A 12500-nucleotide genomic window follows, 5' to 3' on the forward strand; every position below is an offset into this window, starting at 1 on the left:
ATTATCTTATTTAGGTTATATATTATATATATATATATATATATATATATATATATATATATATATATACTGTATATATATATATATATATATATATATATATATATATATATATATATATATATATATATATATATATATATATATATGCGCGTGTGCGTGTATTAGTAGAATAGGAACAAATCTAATTTTTTTTTGTTTCATCGTATAAAGGCTGAGATAATTTATGAAGGTATCAATATGCAATCTCAAAAATACCATACTAATGTATACCATTGTTTAGCTATCGAGTTATACTGACAGATTAATACTAAGGTAAGGCTTGAAGAGGATCATTATATTTACTCATACATCCATTGCAGAAACGGTGTATGGAATTTCTAAGAAAACACAGTTGCAGAGAATCGTTAAAGATTTGGCCGTTAAGAAAAACACACACAACAAGAGCCATCCGCTGGACAAGAACCTTCGAGAATCACCTGGGCTGGGTCTCAGACAAGACTTTTTGATAGAGTGGCTGACACCATCAACGACGACTGTAGTGGTATCGGTTATGACAAGTACGTCAACTGTTACAGGTCCCATAGAAACTCCTATAGTTTCAGAGACTATTGTTGTTATTACAGATTCGACAGTATGTACTAGAACAATAGTAGAATGCACAAGCATGGAATATACAGATCGTCCAGAAGGGGGTATGCCAGTAGTGAAAACACTTGGACAATATTCATCCAGCAGCGTGACAAACTATGGCCTATCCCCTGTGTCTGAAAATGTGAGGCATTTGAGTAGGCCTGATTTGGCAACCCTTGAACCTACTCCAGTTTTCAGTGGTCCAACGCTGGAAAGTCCCAGACAATTCACAGCATATAGGGATACAGATGTGTTCGAATGCCCAAAGCCAGAGGTTATTGAAAAAACGTGTACCAAAGAAAAAGAACTCTGCAATACCTCTTTTGATGAAGGAACCTGTACGGTCGATTTAAAAGAGGCCAAGGATCCAGTTTGCATCATTCCTTGTGATCCTCAGTGTCAAAATTTTACTATCAACAGGATTTGTAATTGTACCGAAGATGAAGGAAATTGCAATGATACGAATATTGATCTGATACCTTGTGATGCCAATATCAGTGACAATTGCCCAACAGCGATTAAGATAGAGGGTTGCATCACTGGTAGTGGAGATTGTCCAACTCTGAACCTCACTTTAAATGCTCCTATTGGAGATGACAGGTGTGCATTTCCAGTGATTGATTACAGCAGCCTTGATGAGAATGAATCAGAAAACTGCAGGTCTATAAACATTATTACTGATGTTGACAATGCCATGACACGGAGATTAAGGTTTCAAGGCGAAAGCTGTTTAAAGATCTCCCAAGAGTATGAAAGGTGTCCTACTCTACTGATGAGAGACTTGAGTTGCCTAGATGTAATAATTGGAGATGTGCTTTGCCCAACACGGCAACCGGAAAATGAGGAATGCTCAGTAATCTTGGCGAAGAGACTGAATCAGCTGATCTTGAAGCCAGTCAAATGTCCTCTTCCTGGAACAACAACAGAAATTCCTCTTCCGTCTCCTCCCCCAGATGCATTCAGTATAGCGGAATTCTTTCAACAAGCTGGACCCATTGCAGGTGCTGCAGCAGCTGGTGCAGCTTTTGTGGCCATCCAAACTAGCATTCAACAAGCACTCCAGGCAGCACAAGGAGGTCAAGCAAATGCAAACTCACAAAACAGTCAAGCTGATGGTAATCAAAATACCAATCAAAATAACCAGCAGAACAATAATAACCAGGATAGCAGTCAAAACAACCAAAATAACCAGGATAGTAGTCAGAATAACCAAAATAACCAGGATAGCAGTCAAAATAACCAAGATAGTAATCAAAATAACCAGGATAGCACTCAGAATAACCAAAATAACCAGGATAGCAGTCAAAATAACCAAGATAGTAATCAAAATAACCAGGATAGTAATCAAAATAACCAGGATAATAGCCAAAACAACCAAGACGCCAGCCAGGATAGCGGTCAAAGCAACCAAAATGGCAATCAGGTCACCTCCCAAGGTGATAATGCTGGGGCAGGCCAAAGCACAGGCCTAGGCACAGGTGGTAGTTTTACAGCAGCAGCAGCCGGCACCTCCGTAGTCCTCTTCCCGAATTGCGATGCTGAAAGTTCCATTTCCCTGGGAGATCAGGTGCAAGAGTTCGTCGGCAAGAACACTGGGAGACCTCTCCCGCCAAATGTTTTTCCGAAGGTTGCCAGACTCGTCGATGCCCTCAACTTCTGCTTGGTAAGTTTTATTCTCTAGATTTTAATAGTCATGCACATTCTTCTTCTTCTTCTTCTTCTTCTTCTTAAGTGATGATCAAATTTAGTCTGGTAAGATTATGAATCCTTAGGATTGGATGTTGATATTCTGAGCCATCATGAAAAAGTGATAGATTTTGAGCTCTTGGGATAAGAATGCTGATGCTTTGAACCCATGGGATATGATAATGTTGGTATTCTAAACCACTAGGGTAAGAGAGCTAAAATCTAGAATTCAAGATACTATTAATACTTGGGAAAAGACTCGGCAGGGGTCAATACCGTCATTATACCTATTAATGCGTACCCTTGACTTTATCAAATGGTCTTTGCCGAGTTACTTTTCCCACAATGTCACCAAACATTTAGTCTTCTACCTTCCTTTCTGTTCCCGCTTCGTTCCTTCTATCTTGCTTTCCAACTCCATTTAAGTTTCACTCAGTTACCCAACACCGAACCACATGGCCCGTATTTAGAATTCCATCCATAAATTCACCGATGCTACAACATACACCTCTCAATTTGAGGGTTCTTGTGGCCTGATTAGTAACGTCTCTGTCTGGTGTATGCTAGATGGGGGTTCGAGTCCCGTTCAGACTTGTTAGTGCCATTAGTGTCTGCAACCTTACCATCCTTGTGAGCTAAAGTTGGGGTGTTTGGGGGAGCCTATAGGTCTATCTGCTGAGTAGTCAGCAGCCACTACCTGGCCCTCCCTGGTCCTAGCTTGGGGGAAGAGGAGGCTTGGGCGCTGATCATCTAATATATGGTCAGTCTCTAGGGCATTATCCTGATTGCTAGGGCAATGTCATTGTCCCTTGCCTCTGCCATTCATGAGCGAACTTTAAACCTTTAAACTCTTTCCAATTACACAAATATTCAATACAAGGATCTCAGTAACTCATTTTCTTTTGCTCTCAACTTCCTATCAATCTTGCTTATATGCAACACATTGTTTTTGGTAAATTTGATAGAATTTAGAATGTTATAAATGCATATTCCAACATTATGTTAGGGAAAAAAACTTTCTTGTTTTGATTTTCATTCTTCTACAGTATGGAGGAAGAGATCGGCCCCCATCAATGGCTAGAGGCATAGCATTTACCGACGTCGAGATTGATCCTCCAGCTGACTGGCCAGGGTTGGTAAGTCTCTTAGTGAAAAAAAAAAGAAAAAAAAATTGTCTCAGAAGGATTTGTTGTTATAGCGTTGTGATGGAAATGTTTAGAATCTAACCACTAGATGGCATTGGTGTTCATACATTTCCTCTTCTTGAATTAATTTCCTGCACTCCCGTGTACTGATTGTGTTAGTTGTAGGTCCCATGGATAGTTTAATCTTGGCTTATCAAACCAATTGGGTTTTGTTGTAAAAGTCTAAGGAAATCTTATGACTATTTTCACTGTCGCTGTTTGATTCTACCTTATAACAATTGAAAGATTTTTAGAATAAGAGTTATGATTTCTTTACGAATCCCTGCCTTGTACACTCTCTCTTATGATTTAAGACCATATTCTAAAAATAAAGGTCTCCCCCTTTAGCTAGGTTCGTTAACGAATTTTATGCATTGAAGATTTTAATTCAATTTCCAGAGTTCTCCAATCAGCAATGCAAGAAATAAAAGGCAGACCAAACCTAAACTGAAAAGAACAGGATCCGAGCTCAGAAGTACCAAAGCTAAACCACGAAAAGACAATTTTGAAGGTTTCAGGCCCCACGGATACCCCGAAATCTTTTACGGTGGATGGAGACCCTTGATTGGGCATAAACCTTCCAGTCTGGAATTTGGAAACGAAAAGAATTCCAGAATCCACGCCTCCAACAATCTGGAAATTCACCGTTTCCAACATGGGACTAAAGGGGAGAAGAAGCATATTAAAGCAGTACCCGGAAAGCAGCATCCCCCACCCCACGGGGACGGGTTGTATGTGCCCCCACCTGTTCTATTTCCAGACGAAGTTCCAGGTACACCTCCCAATGAAGAGGGGCTGGAAATGCAATTAGAAATGGATATGATAGAGGGTGAGGATGAATCTTCAGTTTTAAGTCTACATTCTCTCAATATGACCGTGCTAGAAGATGATGTTGATGACGTTGATGTTGGCACAAAAGAAGAAGAAAGCGATGGACTTGAGGTTCTCACTAAAGATGAAGTTGAAGAGGAGGAGGAGGAGGAGGAACTGACCGACGATAGAAAACTATTTTTCTGTGGTGGGACGCTGATAACTCCGAGACACATCCTTACAGCGGCTCACTGTGTTATTCCAAAAAGGTATATCATTTTTCCCATTTAGGCCTACTTCTATTAATATTAGTGTACTTACAGATCTCGAGAATTATAACTAATCATTTTAAGCTCAGGTTACATAATCTAACCACAAATTATTGAGAGATAAAGAGTAACTAAATATCACTACTATAGTGTGATTCATACAATCAGGATTTTACTATAGTGTGATTCCTACCCTACTTTTCGGGTATGAGGTGATTCCTACCAAAGGAGGATAGACAAAACATACTTCTTGACAATATTTTAATATATTCTATTCTATAAAACATACTGAAAAAATCCATAAAACGCACTTTATGTTAGGTTAGGTAAAATGGTCGTTTTGTTTACACTATTTGCTTGTTTAGTGGGTTGGTAATGCTTAATTGAGGTGTTACCCTTGTAATAACACCTTGGAAGGGGAATATTACATTATTTGGTTGGTAGGAATCACCCAATAGTAGATTTGAATCCCTATATTGAGGTAGGAACAGAATATGAGGGTAGGAATCACGCTATAGTAGCACCTATCAATCTTTGGAACTTGACTTCCCGTGTATCCTTTTTTTCCCGCCCATTTCAGACCCAACGTGATTCGATTAGGCGAGAAAGATTTCGGCAGTTCAAATGAAAGTAGAATTGTCGACTATAACGTGACGAGGATTTCAGTCTTCCCGCGGTACAAATTCCCTCTCAAATACAATGATATTGCTGTAAGTAAAAATATCTATCCGTATTTCCTAAAATAATTACCAAAATATAAAACAGTTTTCACTGAATGGGATAAATACTTACCTATCGTGTGACAAGGAGCAAATATGTGGCTTTCTTTCATTCTCGACATGTTCTTTCGTTGTCTTCTACCATTGCAATGCCAGATAACTTCTTCGATCACGCAACAGGACTTTCTGATTCCAGATCATAACGCTGGAAAGAGAAGTGCCGGCCCGGTCCGGCCTCGTCCCGGGCTGTGTCCCGCCGTCTAAGTTAGATTTGAAAGAAGGGGACGAAGCGACCGTTTCTGGCTGGGGAACTAGGCCCAACAGTAAGTCTCTCTCTCTCTCTCTCTCTCTCTCTCTCTCTCTCTCTCTCTCTCTCTCTCTCTCTCTCTCTCTCTCTCTCTCTCTCTCTCTCGTTTTACAAAGTGTGGTTTAATAAGAAAAATTTACTATATTCTAGTTATGAAGACCCATCACTGAACAGCTTGCATAATCAAAACTGTCTTTTCTATTAAATGATAGAAAGGAACAGCAGGTTTTTTAGAATGCCCCCGGTCCTCCAAAATAAGGGTTCCTCCGTTATAATAAAATATTGAAAATCACATCAGTAATGAAAATTATGATAACGATAACAAAAATAGTAATAATTCTGATGATTGTAATAATAATGATAACAGGTAAAAGAAAAAAACATACTTATCATGTTTATTAATCTCTGGCACCGCCGTTCAATTAGTTCGTTATGCATATTGCATAAGATTTTTCATAATTCTGACCATCCTTTGCATTCAGATCTTCCCAGACAGTACCCTCCTGTACGTAATTCTAGGTATGCAGTTAATAATAATAATAATAATAATAATAATAATAATAATAATAATGATGATGATGATGATGATGATACACGATCCTCCAATCTCCCACAGCTCCAGCAGCAGACATCCTGACGAACGTCGAGGTTCTCGTCCGCTCCCAGCAAGGGTGCAACGAGTCCTACGCGACCTTGGGCGAGCAGTTCACCTTCTGCTACCCCGACGGACTCACGGCCAACATGTTCTGTGCCAGCGGGGAGGATGGCGAAGATGTGTGTAGGGTGAGTGCCTGAAGGAATCAGATTAGAAATCGTAAAAACAACTGTTCTTAAAATATTTCGTTTCAATTTTTCATTAGTTCTCTTTTAGGTTATTTAGTGGTTTCTTTTCCTCACCGGGCTATTTTTCCCCCGTTGGAGGCTTCAACTTTGAGGCCTTTGTTCTTATATCATTCTACCTTCTCAACTAGGGTTGTAGCTTTGCTAATAATAATGATAATAATAATAATAATAATAATAATAATAATAATAATGATAATGATAATGATGATGATAATGCTGAATTTACTCAAAACATTTTATTAGCTTCATAGTAACTCAAAAGGACCCTTGATCTGGTTATAAAACAGCAGCACTATTCAGGGTGACGCTGACGCAGAAATTCCTTAATCCAGGAATTGACAAAATCCTTAAGTTTTTTCTTTTTTGTCTTTTTTTTAAGGGAGACTCTGGAGGACCTCTGTTCCTGAAGGAGAACTTACTGGTGGCAGGTGTCGTCAGTTCCGGCTTCGGCTGTGGAGACAGCAGGTTCCCAGGACTGTACACAAGAGTGGACAGTTATCTGAACTGGATGGATCTTGCTGTGTATGGCAACTGCGCTCGCGCTGGTGGGCTAGGATAACAAACGATTACCCAGAGAATCAGGGAAGCGAACTGAGTAAGTCAAGGAGATGAATGGATTACTGTACAGGTAGAACAGGAGGAAATAATATTCAGGGTTGTGGTGGCCGATGTGGTAACGTCCCTGAATGATGATCGCCAGACTGGAGATCGAGTTCCGCATAAACTCGTCAGTTCCTTTGGTCGCTGCAACCTCATCATCCTTGTGAGCTAAGGATGGGTGATTGGGGGAGCCTATAGGTCTATCTGCTGAGTCATCAGCATCCATTGCCTGGCCCTCCTTGGTCCTAGCTTGGGTGGGGAGGGGCCTTGTCCCCTGATCATATCTCTAGGGCATTGTCCTGCTTGATAGGGTAATGTCACTGTCCCTTGCCTCTGCCATTCATGAGTGGCCTTTAAACCTTCAAATGTACGAGATTGATGAGCGAGTGATGAATATATCAGTGAATCCTATCAACTATTTTATGTACCAAAATAATCAGTAGAAAACAGGTCATCTCTCAACCCCGGGAGCTGATACCACCCAGGGGACTATGGGTAAAGTACTGTAAAACTGGCTCTATTTGGGACATTACATAAAATCTTGTATATAAAGACTGTCAATTCGTACCTTCTCTTTTCAACGCTGAAAATGTGGTTTGTACAAATATTTTGTTATTGAGAGAATTGATTAACCTAGTTAGGAAGAATGATCTTACCCTATGTTGACATCCGTCACTCTTGGAGACCCAGAGGATGGTTGAGTTAGCTGAAGAATTAAAGTACAGGACAACATAGTGTAAGGTGAAATACCAAGGGAAGAAGTAAAATTGAACATTAACAACATGGTAAAGAGGGAGGGATGATTATGATTATAACTAGAATGTAGACAGAGTTACGAGTTGTAATTAATATGAACAATCACAGGTTATAAAACACGATAAGATCAAAACTGGTTTACACTACCAGAATCTAGGCACAAATGCAGATTAAAACAAAGTACGAAAAAAAAACTGCTAGTTATACCAGAATAGTACAAGCTGAAGACTTTAAAATCAGATTAGAGTACAAAGGTAAGGGATATAAAATCAGAATATAGTCAGAGCTAAAGGATATGAAATCAGAATAGAATCAGAGCTACAGGTTATAAAATCTGAATAAAGTCTGAGCTAAAGGATATCGAATCAGAGCTACAAGTTATAAAATCAGAATAGAGTCAGCTAAAGTATGTAAAATCAGTATAAGCTGGAGTTAAGGATAAGAAATTAGAATAATCATGGCTAATGCTTGACCATCAGAACAAAATGAGAACAGCAAGCCAACACGACGGACAAATTTTCTTCACTTTTTAAATCTAAAATCAAACGCGTACTGAATGAAAACATTTTCGTACAGACATTGTTCCTGTTAGCATATGATGACAAGGAATTTTAAAACATATGTCAGTCAAAACAACTGAAAATAATATCCATCAATACAGATATGGTGACCGAATATGAAAGTCCACATGCCATTGGCACTTATGGTCTATTGAAGACCAATTTGGCTAGGACTAGGGCTATAGCTGCCTCATCCCGGTAGGTAGCAGAGGTAGGCGTAGGCCTACTGTATAGTTGCATGAAATTGTATGATCTGAGTGGGGATACCTTATCGTGGTGAAAGGGTTTGCGTAACGCCATGATTAGCAAAGCTGTACTAGTCAGGGCCTCCCATACTAGGTTGGTTTCCTGTGAGCGATTAGACTAGTCTCCCACCATCTCTGTGACCAGCGTGGTGTTGAAGATTGCCAAACCCCAGACATGACTAAGAATATGTCTGAGGTCTTTGTGCAGCAGTGGACTTGAAACGACTGCATTTGGTGTTTGTATATATATATATATATATATATATATATATATATATATATATATATATATATATACATATATATATATATATGTATATATATACATATATATATACAGTATATATATATATATATATATATATATATATATATATATATATATATATATATATAGTGTGTGTGTGTGTATTTAGATACTGTATTTCCAAAGACCTTTTCATAGTCCCAGTAATCTTTAGCATTTGTGGTATGATGTATTTAAACATAAATGAATTATTGTACTTAAAATAAATAAGTATTTTTTATAAAGATGGCGTCCATTTTTTTGTCAATTAAACTAAATTAAGTAAATGTTTATCATTAACAAATCCTTGTCAGTCTAGATTGTAAGTATTCTAACGAGAGAGAGAGAGAGAGAGAGAGAGAGAGAGAGAGAGAGAGAGAGAGAGAGAGAGAGAGAGAGAGAGAGAGAGAATTTCTGCAAATATGACACGAAATTACAACTAATATTCAATTAAGAAAGTACATATTAACTTCGATTCAGACGATTTACGTCTGGAAAATATAAAAGGAACTCAAAACAACAACTTGATTATTGTTTTAATGATTAATTAATTTGTGGTAATTTCTAATAAAACACAAATAAACCTGAATTTAAATGTAAATTGAGTCGCTGCCAATTATTAAGAAAATAAGAGATAAACTGAATTTTAACGTTCTTTTCTTCATCTCTGTAAATAATTCACAAACTTAGGGTGAATCCTTTGTTTACTACGGCAAACAAAGGCCCGAAACAAAGCAAACAATAATATTATTGTCTATGCGGAAAGAGAAAGAACTTGTCTGATGCAGTATATATGGAACGACCCGAGAAGCCATACAACTTCCTGCATCTCTGGAAGCTAGAATCGAGTTGAACCGCAGTTGTGCTTTTGTTCGTTTGGGGTATAGTCTGCACCATAACACTTCTCTCTCTCTACGCTAGTCTTCGGTAAGGTTTAACAGTGTCTGCTTGATTGTGGTGTTGATTATTACAGATAGAAGTTTGAAGGAGTGAGTATAACTTCAAGTTATGTCCTTGAACGTATTTTTTTTTTTAATAACTCCCTCAGAATCCTTATACGCTTTGATCCCTCTTTGTGGCAGCTCATTGTTCCCAACTAGACTATTTTCTAAATCTAAAAATTAATTAATGCTCTTATCAACTATATGAATACTTGATTATAGACTAATCATTTTCACATCCTGTTGTAGGCCATATGTCTACGTAAGTGACCAATATCTGTTTTAAACGGAAATTTTTATTTTCATCCGGTTAAATTTCGATAGTAGCCTACACACGAAACAAATTCTTAATCATTAGTAATGGACTGGATTTTCAAGAGCACCCTAAGAAGCTGCTGCTCCAAGCATTTCAGATATACAGAGCTAATGGTCAATTTGACTGCGAAGGGAACTCAAGGCTATAAGTGTTTTTCTCAATGTTTCATAAATTGTGAATTGCTTGGTATTAGATATTTTTCTGGAAATACATAGGCCTAGTTTATCAAGTTATGGGAAGAAAGAAAAGACTGAGGCAATTGCTTTGCAAACGAAACTGACCAGGAGCATTCGAATCATAAATTTAAACTTTTGAAAAAGAAATTGCTAAAAACGCCAAAGTGTGTACTTAAGAGACCCTTAAACCGAGAATGTACATAGCCTGCACCAGCACGACCTGTTGTATCCAGGATCCAGAGAATAACAGTACCAACAGGATTTTGCCTTGTAGGCCTTTTGCCTGTCGGTTCTTATTCGGCCCTTGAGACATTGTCGCACTTAAAAGAAAAACGTGTAACAAATTTTCAATCATGTAATTAATTATTATCCTGGTAGCCCAAGAGGATAGTTACTGGCTAGTTTATCAATATGTGTTATTTACACATTACTGAAGGTATCTTGTTTCCATGAACAATTTTCGTTGAAATTAAAATAATTTAATGGACTAATAAGTAATATGAAAGTGGAAGTAAGGAATTAGGCTAATTTACTATCGCTGGATGATTGTTGTTCTGTTGGCGATAACTGATAATTCTCTAAAATGTCGATCACATACTTTATATAGTAGTATTCTTCGGGACTTAAAGTAATTTCGGCTCAGTTGTTTTTATTTTATTTTTTTTTGCTCTATAGAAAGAGGATAATTAATTTCAACTTCATACCGTGTACCTTCAACGTACGGTTTAATGAAGTCCCTCGTAAACAATGGCAGAATATCAGTTTAAAAGATATTCAGCCAATGTTCGATCTGCTAGCTGTAAGAAGGATTTCAATAATGGTGCAGGGTCTTTATGTTTGTCGCGAACGAAGTGAGTAACCTTTTATGATATGCAATTTTTTTTTTTAAGATATCTCACCCAACCCGTAACCCAGACATTCCTTAACCATAAATTTCGGAGCGAGGTGGTGGGGGCGAGGGGAGCAGCTGATATTTTTAGCGGCGGAGTCAATAACTCCTATACCAATAAATACTTTCAAATGAAATTTGAAGGGATTATTTAGAAATAAATAAGTTTTGTTTCTGCCAATTTTCACGTTCATACCTGATATAAGCATGCCCTGGCTGACACTTTTGTTTGTAAGTGACGATGTTTAGCTAAAAAATCATTGAGGAGCCGCAAATTACTGCTAGAGTTTTACAGATATCCAAATTATTTTCACAGGGTTTGATGGGTGTTATGTGAACTACACTCATATCAATTTTTGCATTTATTGCCATAGAAAAGTCACAGTAGCCATTTTTCCATATCCGAGGAATGCCGATATTCGGCGGCGCCGTAAATTACTCGTAGAATACTTCACATATCCAAATTAAATTTTCAGGGAGTTGATATCTGCCATAGAAAAGCTACAGCGAACATTTATTTCGGTATGGGCTGAATGGTTATTTTTGGGGGTGGACTAAATTGTTCCGGGAATAATTCATATATCCAAATGAAAATTTCAGGGATTGATCGGAAACATAGTTTCTCTGTTCCTGTCAAATTCTATGATAATATTTACAATTGAAAAGACACAACTGTCGTGTGTCCTTTTTAAATATGATGTTAAATGTAGCAACACTACTGTACAGTGAACTGCGTGATATCGAGCGACATCAATGAGAGACAATGCCGATCTCATAAACACTATCCGTCCCGAGTTCAGCTATTATTATTATATTATTATATTATTATATTATTATATTATTATATTATTATATTATTATATTATTATATTATTATATTATTATATTATTATATTATTATATTATTATATTATTATATTATTAATAGCTAAGCTACAACCCTATTTGGAAAAGCTAGATGCTATAAGCCCAAGGGCTCCAGCAGGGAAAAATAGCCCAGTGAGGAAAGGAAATAAGGAGATAAATAAATGATATAAGTGATGAACAATTAAAATAAAATATTTTAAAATTATTAACGACATTAAAACAGACATTTCATGTATAAACTATAAACAGACTTATGTCAGACTGTTCAATATAAAAACGTTTGCTGCAAGTTTGAACTTTTGAAGTTCTGCTGACTCAACTACCCGATTAAGAAATCATTCCACAACTTGATCACAGGTGGAATAAAACTCTTAGAATATTGTCTAGTATTGAGCCTCTTGATGGAGAAGGCC

General features: G+C 37.5%; 2 protein-coding genes across 3 annotated transcripts in view; both read left to right on the forward strand.

The window, feature by feature from the left end:
• Positions 1-8843, forward strand: part of LOC137648739 (uncharacterized) — a 12722-nt gene extending 3879 nt beyond the window's left edge. Inside the window, exons 6-12 of one of the 2 annotated variants that reach the window (XM_068381811.1) lie at positions 363-2296; positions 3366-3455; positions 3903-4582; positions 5163-5292; positions 5498-5624; positions 6225-6391; positions 6831-8843. In XM_068381811.1, coding sequence (XP_068237912.1) covers positions 363-2296; positions 3366-3455; positions 3903-4582; positions 5163-5292; positions 5498-5624; positions 6225-6391; positions 6831-7010 — 3308 coding nt within the window. In that variant the 3' untranslated portion in view covers positions 7011-8843. Of the gene's footprint in view, positions 1-362; positions 2297-3365; positions 3456-3902; positions 4583-5162; positions 5293-5497; positions 5625-6224; positions 6392-6830 lie in introns of those variants that run through there. The other variant, XM_068381812.1, reaches the window with a different exon arrangement.
• Positions 8844-9697: 854 nt separating this feature from the next.
• Positions 9698-12500, forward strand: part of LOC137648752 (uncharacterized) — a 20427-nt gene continuing 17624 nt past the window's right edge. Inside the window, exon 1 of the mRNA XM_068381834.1 lies at positions 9698-9825. The gene's annotated coding sequence lies outside the window, so the exon portion shown is untranslated. The remainder of the gene's footprint in view (positions 9826-12500) is intronic.

This window comes from Palaemon carinicauda, chromosome 10 (genome assembly GCF_036898095.1).
Source record: "Palaemon carinicauda isolate YSFRI2023 chromosome 10, ASM3689809v2, whole genome shotgun sequence".
Taxonomy (NCBI): Eukaryota; Metazoa; Arthropoda; class Malacostraca; order Decapoda; family Palaemonidae; genus Palaemon; species Palaemon carinicauda.